We start from the raw sequence: 16,469 nt of genomic DNA on the forward strand, positions 1-16,469 counted from the left end.
GTACATACAATTCAACTTTTATTCAGGCATGGAAACGTACACGGACAAAACATGCTCAACAGACACAATCGGCCTCATTCCCAAAGCTTTTATTATACTATTCTTACTTTTGTTCTTAAAAATGTTCCTATGAAAAACCAATATGGGATTAATGAGACATGTACAGACCTTTGTTTTTGGTGTATGAGATGATGAATTCTGAATTTTATGCACAATTGATAATGTGATTAGCATAAGGAAACAGCAATGAACAAATACAGATAACAAAAAAAAAATGAATGGCAAAATGTTCTTACACCGTTGACAACCGAATGTGATAGCACGCATGCTTCGTGAATGAGGCTCAAACTGCTAACATGCAACGGTACTGGTTCAGGCGAATCTGTGTGATCTTGTAATGGTCTAAATGTAGAGGATGGAAATAGTTAAGCACAATGGTTTAACACCAACTCTCAACGGACCAATTCCTGGAGATTTTGTTTTTTTTCCCCGTTTTTTTTTTTTCTGGACTATTGGGGGTAGCAGCACACAAATCTCCCAGAATTACATTTTGCAAATTGCAATGCTGGGAATTGCAACCCTAGTGAGAGACATTTTTCCTCCTGACATTGAATTCTGTATTTTTTGGACTTATGCACCCATGGAATTGGTCCAATGTGCCTTGAAGGAGCAGCTGCAACAATTTGCTCCATGAAATGGTTTAGTTTCAGTTTCAGTTGTATACCATTTTCACTATTTCAATCGGAATATTAACAGGCCGGAATATTAAACTAGAGTGTACATTACATTCTGGGATTGTTTTAAATAATTTATAAAGCCCTTATTTGTCATTTTGAAAAATGCAGTTACATTATCACAATAAACAACTGTAATATTACCTTTTTCCCCACAGGTGTAGTCACAACCACATCTCCATTGCACAGCACTGACCTGTGAGCCAGCTGGACTAGCTGATTTACACAAACCAATTCTGCCTCAGTCCATCTGCGTGTTGTACTCCTGCATGACTGTACTGAGATCATCCAGAGCATGTTGGAAGTCCTGGGTCTCCAGACCATGGCGCTGGTACCAGTGCAGATAGGCCCGGGCTTGGATCATCTCCCCTGCGCGCCTCCAGACCTGAGCCAGTAGGTCAGATGCACTGCTGTGATTGGAGCACACTGTGAGGCACTGAGAGGACGAGGAGCAGCCTAGCTGGTCACGGGGATCTGAAATGAAAAGGACACAAACGCACATTAGATCTGTGAGAACCATGCTGTGCATGAAATGTGAAAGCGGTTTTATTTTTGTTTTTAACCAAATTTTTATTTTTACATTTTCTTATTTTTCAGGATTAGACACAGATTGTGAGGCTGGTTACACTCTGAAACTCAATGTACTAGCAAGATGAGCCACAAAATAGTTTTTTGCATCTCAGGTTTATTTATCTAATCAACCTCAAACTGAAAAAAAGTGATATTTCTGTGAGCAAATATTTTTACAGCTGCTATTTCTGTGTTTTGCCAAAAGATTGATAGTCGTGGTACCAAGATTTGGTTCAAACACTGAAGGAAATATATGTGCTTGTTTTTAATATCAAAATGCCATGTTCCTCAGTATAGTTATATTCCTTAGTATTTCATCTGTCATCACGTGTGTTTGTAATTGTATTATATTTTGCTTCTTGGCCAGTCCACCTTTGCAAAAGAGATATTAACCTCGATGGCACTTTCCTCATAAAATACAGGAAAAATAAACACAAATAAAAATGTGGAGACTATGTTGACCTGTCCAGTGGTCAATGGGGAAAGGGTTCCAGGAGACACAGCGGTGGCCCCGTCTCAGCTGCTGCAGAGCAGTGGATGTGAGGAAGGAGTCCTGGTTGCCACGGGCAACTGCCAGCACTGCCCGGCTACTGTGCTGAATGAGATGAAGTCAAAGATCAAAATGCCAATGGATGTCAAAGGGGAGAGGAAGGGAGAGAGAGTGAGGGCATCAATAATGCTGATTTTAAAATTAATTAGAGAGTAAGCAGGGTGAAATTAGGAAAAACTTGCTATATCTTAAAAAAACTTCATAAGTTTTACTCGCATTTTTGTTTTGTCCAATGCAAGTGTTCTATGGCAACCCTGTTGTGAATGTTTCTGTTCACATTTTATCACTGATTGATAGTGCAGTTGATGATGCACGAAATGGAACATGGTGGTTATGTATAAAAGAACTATATTTTGTGTCGAGGACGAGTGGAAGGATACAGGTTTCCCTTCCGGAGAGAGATGAGGCAGGTTCTGGAGGCTGGAGCTGGCCAGGATCTCCCAGCGCATCCTCTCCCTAGAAAAAGGGAAGCAGTTCAGACAGGCCCATCTGGTCAGAATCAGAGATTATTTTGTATCTTTCAACATGATACGTTCCTCCATTTTACTCAAGCTGTTTAAAAGCAGCCAAATATTGTTTTATGAGATAAAATTAAAAGATTGCAAAACTGCATGAAGCTACCTGTTAGGTAATTCAGTGTCATACCTTGAACATGCCTGGGTGGTGTGCAGTAGTTTGGCTACAGGCTGGGGGCAGACAGACCTCACCAGCTCCCAAGGTTCCATTCCCAGGCTTAGACCACTGCAGTGACACATGGCATTAGTGCATTTCCACTGTTCAGCCATTCCAGGGAAATCCTAACCTCAATCATGCTAACTGCCCCATACCTAAATTTTGCCCTTGGTTTTTCCACAATTAGTACACATCATTTTTATAGCTCCCAAAGTCAAGCCCAGAGGAAGATGCATATTTAAGAGAAGGTAGCAAGCTAGTTTGAAACACAAATTTAGTATTGTACCTATATTGCTAGGTAATTATCAGAATACTTTATGTTAATGTCAGACAGCAATGCCACCTGCATGATAGTGTTATACTGTAGCTAATTTCTTATTTGCAGAAGAGTAAGAGGATATAAAGTTTTATTTCATTATTTTTTGTTCAGACATGATTTCATGATCAATTTTGTAATCTCATAAAGATCCACGCTGTTTGATTCCACTGCCACCTTAAGCATAATTCTATTTGAGAAGGTTTTATTGCTCCTATTTTCTCCTCACTCAGGAATGGAGGAAGACAATACATACATGTGCTTCAGCTTTAGCAAACAGACCACAGGCACCCAATCAATCAGCAGGGGCCGCTAGAGAGCAATGGCCCATGGATTCTGTCTGACTAATCCCTCAGTAATCCTGGGTGGCACTACCACCAATTATGTGCAACCCTGCAGTACTACTGGTCACAGTCAGCAATAGCATGGGCGCAATTCTGGGCCATGGTACCCATCCATGCACTAGGATGGTGCCTTAACAGGATAACCCACCCAGCAGACCATTGTTGTAGTACCCTTTCAGGCGCAATTAAAACAGTGGAAAAGCAAAATGCACAGTCAAGCCTTTGCAGGTCCTGAAAAACAGTACCTGAAATATAAATCACACTACTGCGGCATCTAATTAGCCACAGCAATTTTTACCAATACATGTAGTCAACAAATATAACAAATTCAAGCCATACTACATAAATGTTAATTTTAGAACAGTTCTTCACTCTGCAGCAGTACCTGGAAGTGGTGAGGCTATGGACAGGAAGCAGAAGGCCAGCAACACAGCTGGCTATGTGAGCATTTATAGCTGAGAAGGAGTTCCCAGGACCAGAGGGGCCAGATGGGCCCTTGGGTGCCCCTCGCTGGGCCTCAGCCACAGCAAGAGTTTGGTCGTTGTAAAACAGGAGCACACCATCAACAGACCTGTAGGGGTGTGCAGGGAGCAAAGAGTTGGACTTACTCATAATACTCAGTCGCATGTAGACAACTGAAGGACAAACCACATTAAAGTCCTGGATGAAAAAAGCACACAAAATCTGCCTTTTAAATATGCATGTTCAAAACTGGTACTGGCACAGTATGCATTGTGCACTGGCAAGTATGTACCACAAGTGTGGAAGGGCACAGTACAAACAAAATTGATTTGATTTGGAAGACACATTCTCCATCATTACCTTGGCATGAACCTTGACCTAGAACATGCACATTGAGCACATAAACCTTGATTCCTAAGGAATTTAAAAGGTTATCAAAATCAAGTAATATTTAATGTCAATTATGCTGATAAATCTAAATACTTGCTGACTAAAAAACAAAAATTCTTTGAATGTGGCAGTGTTCTTTGTCAAAACTTTGCACAAGTAGAATCATATAGCACAGAATTCTGGGAATGAAAAGTACAATTAAAGCATGCTTCAATTCATGCCATGATTTTCTGTCTTCCAAAGCATAAAGCCGCACTTTATGCTTGCATGATGTTTCATGCAAGAAGCTCTGTACTTAGTATGCAAGTTAGGTGGTACTATGCAAATAGAATCTTTGAATAAAGCAAATGCTTCTACTGTAAATGCCAAGTACATTCAACTTAATACTTTCCCTGAGTATTATTTCCTTATAAATCACCAGGCACCTCTTAAACAAATACATCAAGAAACATGGGCCATTATGTCTAAATGGAGAGACAAATGTGAAGAGAAAACCTTTGTAGGGAGGTCAGACTCAGTAAGGTGTTGTAGTGCTGTAGAGGACTCTCTCCACTCTGGTATGGTGCCACAGACACAGACAGGATGTGACCCGCAGGAAACTCCTCCCGGATCTCCTCACATAGCCTAGCACCCAGCCCTGCCATAATGATAAAAAATACTATCAAGACTCAGTGGCCTCCAAAATGTCGCTCATAAATCTCATGACAGCATCTCTCCTCCAACCCTAACACTACTGAATCTGGAATACATCTGCATACTATTAATAATAAAACAAGCAGTTCCACAGTTCTATTCATCCACATGACAAAGGATCGTTTGCCACTCTATGTGATCCTTCTCACCTGACCCAGTACCCCCACTCAGGCTATGGAGCATCACTGTCCCACAGTAACAGTCTCTTCTCTCAGCCTCCCTGCGCACCGCCTCCATTGACTGTTGGAGGATCCCATGCTCCGCCTCACCCTGTCGTCCATGGTACCCTGCCAGAAGGACCTTTCCAGCTCAGACATCACAGTATCCCACAGTCTTCATAAGTAGTAGTCACAATATCAGTTAGGCATGCAAGTGACATGGCTTTCAGTTTTCTAGCCACCTTACTCATAGATTAAACTGAAATGAAGGATATCAATTAACAAACAAAAAAATCAGTAGGGCAGAGAAGTAGAGCACCACCCGAGAAATGTCTTCTCAGCATCCTCAATGTCAAGGAAGGATATAGAGTATTGATTATAGGTGTGAATAAAACAATTATTGTGCACTATCAAAAATATGTCATTAGCCGTATAATAATAATAATAATAATCCCTTGCTACTGTTATATAAAAGGTAATCCCAGTTCTCACCATATGCCCAGTTGCTTCCCCTTCCTCCTTTGCCTGCAATGATATTGGACTCACGCAGTATCCTAAAATCACAGAGGAACTCTATGCAGAAGCAATAACTTTAAACGTGTTAGTTGAATTAATCATATTACAACCTTATAAACATATGAGTGTTCTCACTTGCATCTGACCAGAGACCGAGCCCCTCCCAAAACCTTAGGCTCGCTATCCACAAACACTGCTCCCAGCTTCCCGTCTCTGGCGCAGAACGGGTTCCTTGAAAACAAATTTCAAACAAAGACAATGCATGACTTAATTTAATGGTGCGTGGGTTTGTATACATGTCAAGCGCGCATACACTTCTCTCACCCATCATTTTCTCTGTCCTGGCCTGAAACATGCATAAGCAACCTCCACCACTCCAAACCCAGCTGATTCCCACACTGCCCAACCTGCAGCAACACGGTGGACATGGTGTATGGCTACAGCAACCACAAAGACCTGTTGAGCAGATGAATATAATGATCAACCGCTGAAAGGATTAAACTGAACTATGATGTCAGCAATCCTTAGTGAATCTTCAGAAAACGCAGTGCTCCCTGTAAAAAGAGTTCTGAGTATCAGGCTACATCGATCGTTAATTGACTTTTTAGAAGTATTGATGTTTTGTAGACTAACGTTAGCCAATTAGCTATATGCCGTTTCTCGTCCGTCGCTGAAATTTTGCGATTATTTTGTTCAAACTACTTTAAATATTTTGGCTAATCACCACTTCAACGAGTGATATGAAATGCACGGGGGCAACAAGTGCCCATTTGTTTTTCCTGGTAACCAACAACGCTTTGATAACAGCAGCCCCAAATGCTGGAGTTCAAGTTCCTTTTCAGTTGGAAGCCACAGCCTGTTCCTGCTCTGATAACAAATTACGAGTAGCATCAGCTCACGGAGCAGAATCGAGAAAGTTTGTAGGCTAACTAGACAGCTAGCTGTAACTGAACAAACGAACTAGAGGTAGTCAGCTTGCTCATATGTAAGTTACTGCTTGCGTTGCTAATATAGGATAATAACAAATGAATCGTCGTGTTTTTTTCGATTGTGTTTGATTTCTACTGGCAAATATAAAAATAATAATAATTGCAACAAATAATACATTAGTAAAACCACCAGTTTCTCTATACGATGAAGCCCGGTCGAATCATCATGATGATGCAATAACTCGACCAGGAAAGACTACCTGGCTGGCTAGCTAGCTAACGTTAGCTAGCTCCCGATCTCGTCATGGCATGAGGTCGAGACGAGAGGAGGAGTCGCCGCGGGTAAATTGTATTCGACTGGATCGTTTGTAGCTAACGTAGCTACCTATCTGATGTTGAAGAAAAAAAGGAGGTCAGTAAAATCACGAGTATAAATATTATATTTTTGTTTAAATTCAGTTACTTATATTTCATTTTGCATTACTGCCTATGTGCAACTGATCTACACGGCTTGTTAAAAAACCTACATGTCCGGCTAGCTAGCTAGCCGACTAGCTACATTTTCGAGAACACCCGGTTTGGATTTGGACGTCGGCATTGGCCATTGCTGGATGTTTTTGAGACAAGCGAAGGGGCTGTTTGTAGTCGGCGGAGAAGATGGGGGACTCTTATGACCCAGAACATCCGACAGAGTGAGTATTTGACCCGATATTCATTTTAAAGTATACCTACATATCAGCATAAAGTAGAACAATCGTCATCCTTAGTGTTATGATTTCTATTTCTACGCAAAATCACACACTCTTGATATCAGTGTACTGCAACTGTGCATGAGTTTACCGCATGTCTTCGTGTGATGGAACCCGTAACGTTTGTTATTTATCTGCATTCGTTGGTTAGATCATTTTGACAAAAGTGACAGTAGTACCTAGGGGTCATGGTGAGTATTTAAAGCGCTTTGAAATGTGTTCTCACAACAAGGTGTCATCACTCTTCCAAGAAGCTCGGATAGGAAACTCAAATTAAATATGGAAAACCGTAGTATTTCGCTCCACACTTTTTGTTGCCCTGCAGATGGGTTCAAAATCAAAATGAGTTGACGCAGAAGTAGTTTTGGCGGGCTGTAAGAATTAGAAAGTAGATCAGAGAAGGTAGGAGTTACGCACCAACAACAGGCCTCTTTTATAGGCCTAGGATCCACGATGTAAATTAGCTTCAATAACCCAGTACCCTCAAATGACGTGTTGTTAGGGGAGTAGAGACAAGCTCGTGTTCCAGCGAGCCGCAGCCTCTCCTTATTGCTTTTTGTAGTTAGACCGTCATCAAGTTTTTATTAGTGTAACAAGAAAAAGTATAGCACGACTTTTTGTTACATAGCTTGCTTGCTGTAATAATGAATAACGCTGTGCTGCTTAGCTCACTAGAATCAGGCAGGTAACGTTCGCTTACTGCTTACAAAATGCAATATGAACGTCCAATAAACTACAGAAATACATAGTTGGCTAACTTGTTTGTTAGTTTGTGATACTGCTGGTGTTTTTCACCACAGTAAAGTTAAGGGTTAACGCTGAAATGTGTTGATAGCTAGTAGGTACTTGGATATTGTAGCTAGCCAGGTAGCTGGCTATCTCTTGGCTAGTAGCTAGCTGGCTATGCATGTCCAGAGCAATGGCTGGCTTCTTGCAGCCACATTGAAACAATAGAGGTAACTGAAGACAAGTCATTTTTTATGTGACTGCCGTAAGATGGGGCAACCAGTTTTCATGTATGTTGTATCAGAACCTCAGTAATTGTCATGAAGTCAGATGGTCGAGTAACATCATTTTCAAAAACATGGTTTTGTTGAATATCCAGTTAGGCAGCTATGTTTTAGACATTACTGGTGTGGAACACAAACAGCCATTAAACAGCCTGTGTTGCAGCATGTCACTGCTCACCATAGCAGGAAAGAACAACACAGGACACGATATTTGCAATAGGGAGCCACGCAACTTAAACATTGTGCTTTAAAGCTCTTTAATCTTAAAGTATATTCACTTTATAACCAATTGTAAAACATTACATTCTTAAAAGTCATTTGACCTATTAAACTCCTTTGTATCCGTCATTGGGATGCCATTTAATGAAAGCAATTTAATTCATGAATAACAAAAAAGTTGTGTTAGTGGTTCCCACTTTCCGACCACATTCAAGACTTTGTCCCACTTCCCGGCACATGCAAGTTTTTTGTTTGTGTAGTCCGTGGAGCGGGGGTTTTGTTACACCTTGTTTAGTTTGTATTCGTTTTATTTTGCTATTAAGCGGCGCGGATTAAATTAAACCAAATTGTTGAATATATTTTTGGAGACTTCAAAATATTGAAATAAAAGAAACTAACACTGATAAATTGGTCTACTAGCCAAGTAGTATTATCAAGCTGTCGCTTTATATTAGCACACACCGCTCACTACTAACCACAAGTAGTTACTCGTATTGTAGTTTGTGCGGACAGAATAAACGTTTCCGTATGTTTTACCTTCTCTCGTGAACTGCATAAGATTTTGAGAAGCAATATAAATAGGTAACTTGTTGGAGTTCTTAGACGTACGTGAGCCATAACAGAAATCCTTACATTTTATCTGACATTCTACTACATTCAGCGAATGCTTTCTGCATGTACCTGTTGAAATGGCTAATTGGCTGCAGGCACTTTTCAGATCTCACTGATCAGAGTAATCATTTTCAAGTTGCATATGGTCTGTTACTGGTTAAATTATTATATTGGTAGTATGGGGCAACAGTGGGGCCTGAATGGTAAACAAGACATTTTCAGGTGTGGCTTTCTGTTACACCCTTAAGAAAGGTATTTAACCTAAATTTCTTTAAAAATCACGCAGTATTGAGTGTGGAAATGTAAGCTGTGTTGTTCCAAATGCACAAGTGTGTATGCCATGCAGCTAGGGTATGAATAATGATTTGTTTTTGTGGCCAAGCATCTGAATGACAGACATGCTCTTTAAAGTTGTTTATTAATTCCAAGCCCTTTGGAATAAATTGTTGACATAAATGCATATCTCATGCTCTGGAATTAGGTGCTTCTTAGAAAGGTTACACACTCTGTAGTGCAAATTTAGGTGGTGAACCTTCGGCAAATTGTCTTCCCCAGTGCTGTTGGAAAGGATAGATAAATTGGCTTTTTGTTTTGTGTGATTTGAGATGTATGGAGGGTGGCATATAAACTAAATAATTATTGTAGTGTTTTCATGAAAACTTTTAATACATTTTGCCTTTAACTCCAACAGAAAGAGTAGCCTAGTTTTTTGTTGAGATTAGGTATTGTTGGTAAACATCACACTTTGAGTTTGCTGTTTTGTGAGTGAGTCTTTATTAAAAGTACCAACCTATCGATCAGTTTCTTGTGTTGACAAGTAGGTTCCTACTGCTGCAGGTGCCATAGCAAACGTCACCTTAGCTCACCATTACCCTCCTTTGATCAAAGTACCAGACTGGTTGGACATATGATCTGTGCATCATGAGTTGTATTTCAGGGTAGCTGGAATAGGGTTTATTTTACCATGTTGTGTTTCTCAGTAGGTGGTAAAATGTCTGTTAGGTTTTACGCAATGCAAACACTGTCAGCTTAAGGAATTATTTAAAATAAACTGTTGTCTTGCAAAACTTCAAATGGCAGAGTGTTTTCAGTAAAGCTCCTGAGTTGCTGTATTGTTAAAATTTTGATTTCATAAAGGTCCGACATTTTTTTAGGACCATCTTTGATTTAAAAAAAATTATAGTAACCACATACAGTCTCCACATGAATTGTTGTTATTTTTTAAATTCCACTTTAAGCTTCTCCAAGCAAATTTTGTTCTGTCAGAACTGCAAGTTTCTCCGTCCCGCAAAAGCTTCAAGGGACTCTGATAAGTCACCTCAGAGGCTAAGCAGAGCTAATGACAATAAGTATCAATACCAATCGGTGCTGTAAACTTACGTTTATATCACCCAGCAGTGCGTATGGTTGCTCCCTGCCAGTGTTAAAAGCATTTCTTGTACCCCAATAAATAAAGTTGTGATTTCTGGGTGCAGGGGGAGGGGGCAGAGTGCCTTGCTGTTAACCACAGCAGTTTTTCTTTAATCCTGTCAGGTGTGTCATCACCTTGGAGAGCACACTGCTCTGAGCTGGTTTGTTCCGGGCCAGCAGCACCACCAGGCTGCACTCGACAGCCCTGCCCCTAAATGGATGCGCTTGTGGAGACAGAGATCAGGTACTATGCTTCTCACATACCCGCTTGGTCTCACGCAAGCACCCATACTCAGATTTGCTCTCCCATACACTGACAAAGAGACGTAAACACAGTGGAAAGTACAAACCTGCACACACACACATACTGTGACAATGATATCCTAGCTAACTGTTAAAGATTCTCATGGTGTGTGTGCGCATTTCCAAGCTATCTTCGGAGACTGGCTCATTGGTACATTTCAGTAAAGCCGACAAGACTGGTGGTGACAGGATGGAAGATGTCCTTCCACCCACCCAAACTGAGTGTTATACCCTGCCCAACAAACGGTGTGCCCTTGGGTTACCAGAACCCTGTGTACTGCATGCATGGCCTGCTGGAGAAAGCGAGCACAGGGTATTGTTTTCCCACTCCCAGAGGGCAATATGGAGTGTGGTGTAATGCCACTCTGTGTGGGACACTGGAATGTTGAGCCAGTCCGCAGTGGAATTCTAATCCCGGTGCTCCAGTTCCGGTACGGAAGTAGAAATGCTGCTTAGATGGGCTCCAGTTTTGCTCTATTCTCCAATGCTATCAATAGTTTAGGTCTTGCAGTTGTGCTGTTTTGCAGTGAGGGGGGCTATTCAGACCCCATTTTGTCAGTGGGTTGCAATCCATCCCAATCCTCCAACCCTCTTAACTGCGTTGGTAGTAATCGACTCAACAGAGCTGTAGCAGCAGCAAGTTAAAACAGACTGTTGAGGTTTTTAAATTTGATCTTCAAATGTATTAATACTTCATATTAATTGATTAGCAAATGCCTGTATACTAGGGATGTTAATGATTAATTGATGATTGACTATTTTTCATTACAAATGTGCATCGACAAATACACATTCACAAATAAACCAAATAGTGCTGTCCATATGCGGTTACAGAGTGGACAAATGATCCAACTTAGTGGCATGAGGTATCATTCCCTGACATGTTCTGTCTTACTGAATCCCTTGGAAGGAGCCACATCAACTACAGTGTGATCCATGACCATGAAAAGTTAACTAATGTTAGCTAGCTGACCATAATCTAGTGTTTTTACTTTTAACATTGCCGAAGCAACGTTATCATGTCATTTTGTGTGCTAGTGCTGTTAGCTGTTGCTAGCCACGGGTTTCCCGACAATAAATGAAAGTGCAAATCCGGGTTAAAACTGGTTGCGGTGCAGTAAGCCTCACAGCTGCTTTTTAACATTTTGAAATTACAATGGTTTAATATATTACTAGATTGAAAGATCTATAACTGACCGCTTCATTGATTTTTTTCCTTTGGAAACTCAGGAGTTGGATCAATTTCAAGTGCCTAAGCAAGCTGTTTAGTGCTGTTCCATTTGCCTTGCATATGCCTTGTTGCTCAGTTGAAATCATGACCTTTCAGTGGGATTGTTAAAATAAGGTTTTGTAATTGCGACAAAGCGTCTATGATTTACTATCACACACATGAAGACTGTGTCCTCAGGCTGCATTTGACTGTTTTAATAGAAAGTTTAAGTGTAGCAGGCGGAAGGAAGGGACTTCTCTGCGCCACGTTGATTACGTTGTCTTCTCGAGCAAAATTTAACAGCCATCTTAACAAGTGTTCTAATCGCTCACATTGTTGTAGATATAATGATCTAATACATTTTGAAAGTGAATGGGTTATTGTTATTAGGACTTGAGCTGGCAGATTGCTGGAGCTACCTTTCCGTCCGCCTTGCATGTTGTTAGGTGGGGAAGTTAAACAGTTCATCATATGAGCCATTAGCCAAAGTAGCAAGGCAAATATAGGCTGTTTTGTAATTGGCTACATTTGCTAAATTGTAACAGTACTGTTACCATACATTGTCCATCTTCACCCATATTTAATAATTGTCCAGTACGTACATTTGCATTGCCAAAAGAATTGGGCCTATCCTGAGGAATCTCTCAGCATAATTTGAGCTCCAGTCCATAACCTACATGTGCTCTGTTTCTGAATAATTTAAACTGAAATCTATCATGCAGAAAAATGCTTACTAGTTACCAATCATCTTTGTACCTGTGTTTAATAATATCCACACCCTGAAATAATCTATATCATAGACAGTTTTTTAAGCTTCTAAAACTATATGCTAGTAATATTAAAGTTGGTTCTTTACAAATGGTGTCTTTAAAAAAAATTTGATCTGTCTGGTGCTTATATGGCAGGATACATTTTTGTGGAGTTTGTCTGGCTGTTTTATGGTCTTAAACTTCTAACTAAACAGACATAGAAATGGAATTGTTCCTGCTAAAATGTAAGTTGCTTATAAATTAGCCACTGCTTTGAATGCTCTCTTATCTGGGCCTCTGAGATGGAAATGTACACTGGTGTAGGAACGTTCTTGAAGCAACTGCTACTCCCCTGAAACGGTCAGTGTTTTTATACATCCCGACAGCAACTGTGAGAATTTATTGCATATTTAAAGGATTTGCCCCAGAACTTTTAAACCGCAACGTGTTGGTACTTTATTTGGAGTTTCATTTTGTATTTTTGGCTGGACCGCAACAGCGGGGCCAGCCCTACAAACGTGAATGTCTGTGACTGACTGAGTGATGAAGTTACACCATTGGTCGGCCGAGTTATGAACTTACACCATTGGTGATGGGCCGCATTTTGGTTTGACTTTAGTGTTAAGATTTGAAGATGTGGCTCTGTTTATACATATACAAGAGGAGGGGGATTTGTTTCCATAAATGGAATGTTTTAAGTAGGTGGGATGTATAACACTTCACATGCTATAATATTTGTGTCTATGTGATAACAGATTCTGCACCACGGTTTTGAGACAGGTGAATTGGTGATGAAGTCCCGCAAACTCTCCTAAAATATCTGCAATCTATAGGAAAGACAACGCACTATAAGTTCCAACCTTCAGCATCCTAATTCAGTTACCACCTGTTAATTTCCACCCATTTTTTTGTGCTGTCGCTCTGTTCATGTGGGCTGTGAGGTACTCTAGAGGAGACTGCTGCTTCTGTGTTGTGTCTGCATGGGTTTCTTGGGCTTTCTTTTGAATTTCAAAGTCTGATTTTGGTGGAAGGGGATGAGAAATGCATGTTCCGACATCAACATCATTAGCAGAAATACCGTCATAAATGCGGACGACGTATGAGAAATGTTGGCCGTCGTGACTGCCTCCTGGTGAGCCCTGTGGATACTGCAGTTAAGGCTGAGGGACGGAGGCTGAGTGACTTTCATCTGAACCCTGCGAGAAGCTTGGTTTACTCTGTCTCAGTCCTTCTCCTGCATCACTGCTTTTCGCATGGAGGGAAGGAGTTTAACTCCTCCCTCTTCCCCTTTGCTGTCATTGTGGAAGAGTACAGAAATGAAGGTCATAGAAGGGAGAGAAGAAAAAAAAAAAGTCAATCCCCAGGGTGCAAGCATTGTTGCCTAGCAGCCTCACTGAGCTACCACAGCCTCAATATTGTTTCTTCTGTGAGACCAGTCACTATAAGCCAGCTGGTGCCATTAGCCATTGCCCATAAAGCTATTGGGGGAAAAAATATTCTTAACAAAACACTGGGAAAGGTGTGTATTCACTCATACTATTAAATATTTACTCGTTCACTTGAACCGTTAAATATCAAGACATCCGTAGTAAGGAATGCATGTACTGTTGGGTCAATTTGGTATTTATGGAATTAATTTGACTTCTGTGTGTCATCTTTTAAATGTGGTATGTGAGCAGTCTTTGACAGTTCGTTTGAATTACTGAAAGTAAAAGTTTTGGGGGGAAAATCATTTGCATTCTTCTCCTTTACGCAATTCATAACATCAGTTGTCCCCACATACTATACTACTGTCAATCAGTTATGGGCCTGAGTTGTGATAACTACTCATTTTGCTTCCCATCACCAGTTTGTATGATGTTTACTACTGATTTGTCTTGAAGTTTGTGCTGTCCATGTGTTGTTGTTGCTCTCTTGTCTGAACTGGTCCACACCGGTCTGTAGCAAAATGCTGTCTGTCTTTTTTTTTTTTTAAACAGTCCGCAAACACTAAGACACTAAGTCTTTTTAAAGTATGCCCTTTGGTTTATATTATAAATTTAGCATCTGGAGGCTGGATACTTAAAAGTAATCATATTGGGATATCCTTATTCTGTGATTGTTCCAAGCAGTGCTGCTTCAATAAATCACTCGGTTTTGTGGTCACTTATGCTTGCACCTTAATGCTCTGCATTTTCAGAGACATCGATTCAGGTGCAACTGGGTGCTGCACAGACCCACTAACCTTCATGGATGCATTAAAGTAATTTTCTTTGTGTAGTATGAGCTCAGGTGTTATAAAGATATAAAGCCTGCTCTAGGGTTGGGTCGGTTTCCGGTTTTGCCGGTCCAGTCTGGTGTATGAGCTTAAACCGGTTAGATTTCATGCGAACCGATTGAACTGGCATATGCCATTATGAGACATTCTGGCAAATTAAAAAGTAGCCTACATCAACAACCTGTGCCGACGGGGCTCAATCCAACTTGTATTGCATTAGTAATAAGCAATATGACAACGTGATTAACATAATATTATGTTTGTTTATAAACGGAGCCACTAGTGTCTGAGTGCAAAAAAAAAAAAAAAAAGATTGACAGGCACAATTTAGTGCCTGGTCGCGATCGCTGTCATAGACGTCAGAAGGAAATGTCACTGACCAAAATTTAAAACGTTCGCTCTCTTTGCAGTGGTTTGGGCTGGAAACGGGCTGTAAGCGCGGAATAAGCACCCGAAGTGAAGCACGACACTGCCTACTGATCGTAGATGAGATCGCTGCGAGGTTGCTTTCCGTAGAGGATTTCAGCTGCATGCTCATATTCCTGAAAAGCGGTAGCTAGCTAGCTATAAGTGCATACCGCCGTATGAGTGCTGTGTGCGACGGCGATTGCGACCATGACATTTATTTTGCCGCCTTGTATAGCCGTGGATAAAATCGCATTTATTATTATTATTATTATTATTATTTTCTGTTAAAATCTAGGGAGATAGCCAACTACTTGCAAGTTAGATGACATGTGTAGCCATTTACTAATACGATCGCATTTCAGGCTGGAAGATAACCGGTTAAACCAGAGAAATTGCTGAGTTGTCTTGTAATCTTTATGCAACAGAATGTATCAAGGCTGGCAGCGTCTGCATAGCAACAGACGCTGTAACAAAACGTTAACTACGTCACAATGGGTATAACAGCTGTTTTAGAATGTCATTGCCTCACCCAGATCATATTTTCAGCCCTGAACAAAATTGGCGTGACAGTTCCACTCGGGAGCGGCTGAGTCACGTGCGACACTTAGTGGTAAAATTGGGTATTACCGGTCAGGTTCGGTATTTGGCTTAATATCAAACCGGTTTGAAAATGTTTACATAGGCCCAACCCTAGCCTGCTCTGAATTGATACAGGAAATGTATTGTCAGTGCAGCATACTAATGGAAGTTTCATGCAGAAAATGGCTAGATGGTTTTGGATTCAAATCAATCAGTGTTAATAACAATATTATTTAATCTATTTTGGGGTTCATAAAGCTTTATGTTTCCCTTCACTAATTTGTTACTCTCCCTTGTTCTTGAAGAGTGCTTAAGAACTCATAACTATGTTACACTGTAGTTCCAGTATCTCATTTGTATGTTTCTTCTTTTTTTTTCTCCATGGATATGCTTGGGCCACCACAGAGAAGAGGGAGGTGATGCTGTGGTAAGTTGTGCTTATTCTCACTTTAGTTTCATGCAGACCTCTGAATGTAATCTCTCAGTGTGAGGCAAATGTGACTTGAATGTAGAATTACTGCATTTATGTATAGGTTAGGGGCTTTATTACATTTATTTATTTATTTTGGATCCTTCGTACTCAGCACATTTGCATAAGTTGACAAAAGATTGATTAGCAGCAGTACATT

The 16,469-nt window shown here is 40.6% G+C and overlaps 2 protein-coding genes across 9 annotated transcripts in view; one reads left to right on the plus strand and one right to left on the minus strand.

Moving 5' to 3' along the window:
* Positions 1-73: 73 nt before the first annotated feature.
* Positions 74-7,519, minus strand: LOC135261154 (uncharacterized). Of its 7 annotated transcripts, none has more exons than XM_064347214.1 (11): positions 7,501-7,519; positions 5,730-5,861; positions 5,541-5,636; positions 5,382-5,443; positions 4,881-5,018; positions 4,534-4,675; positions 3,572-3,757; positions 2,500-2,595; positions 2,235-2,310; positions 1,767-1,899; positions 74-1,208 (listed from the first exon to the last, which is right to left on the minus strand). In XM_064347214.1, the coding sequence occupies exons 2-11, from the start codon at positions 5,831-5,833 to the stop codon at positions 976-978; spliced, it is 1,266 nt and encodes a 421-aa protein (XP_064203284.1). In that variant the 5' UTR covers positions 5,834-5,861; positions 7,501-7,519; the 3' UTR covers positions 74-975. The 7 variants fall into 7 exon arrangements, with proteins under 7 accessions (XP_064203284.1, XP_064203248.1, XP_064203265.1 ...); XM_064347178.1 differs by lacking the exon at positions 7,501-7,519 and adding an exon at positions 7,263-7,425; XM_064347195.1 differs by lacking the exon at positions 7,501-7,519 and adding an exon at positions 7,175-7,193.
* The window catches only part of setd2 (SET domain containing 2, histone lysine methyltransferase), a 35,031-nt gene continuing 25,448 nt past the window's right edge, over positions 6,887-16,469 (plus strand). Inside the window, exons 1-3 of one of the 2 annotated variants that reach the window (XM_064347034.1) lie at positions 6,889-7,026; positions 10,458-10,578; positions 16,246-16,267. In XM_064347034.1, the coding sequence (XP_064203104.1) occupies positions 10,550-10,578; positions 16,246-16,267 (51 nt within the window). In that variant the 5' untranslated portion in view covers positions 6,889-7,026; positions 10,458-10,549. Of the gene's footprint in view, positions 7,027-10,457; positions 10,579-16,245; positions 16,268-16,469 lie in introns of both variants that reach the window. The other variant, XM_064347026.1, reaches the window with a different exon arrangement.

The sequence above is a fragment of the Anguilla rostrata genome, chromosome 1 (genome assembly GCF_018555375.3).
Source record: "Anguilla rostrata isolate EN2019 chromosome 1, ASM1855537v3, whole genome shotgun sequence".
Classification (NCBI taxonomy): Eukaryota; Metazoa; Chordata; class Actinopteri; order Anguilliformes; family Anguillidae; genus Anguilla; species Anguilla rostrata.

Coding starts and splice junctions, on each gene's coding strand:
- LOC135261154 (XM_064347214.1), bottom strand. CDS start 5,833: ATGTCCACCGTGTTGCTGCAGGTTGGGCAGTGTGGGAATCAGCTGGGT. Junction 4,676..4,880: donor GAGTGGGGGTACTGGGTCAG/GTGAGAAGGATC, acceptor TCATTATGGCAG/GGCTGGGTGCTAGGCTATGT. Junction 2,311..2,499: donor ACCACCCAGGCATGTTCAAG/GTATGACACTGA, acceptor CCCTTTTTCTAG/GGAGAGGATGCGCTGGGAGA.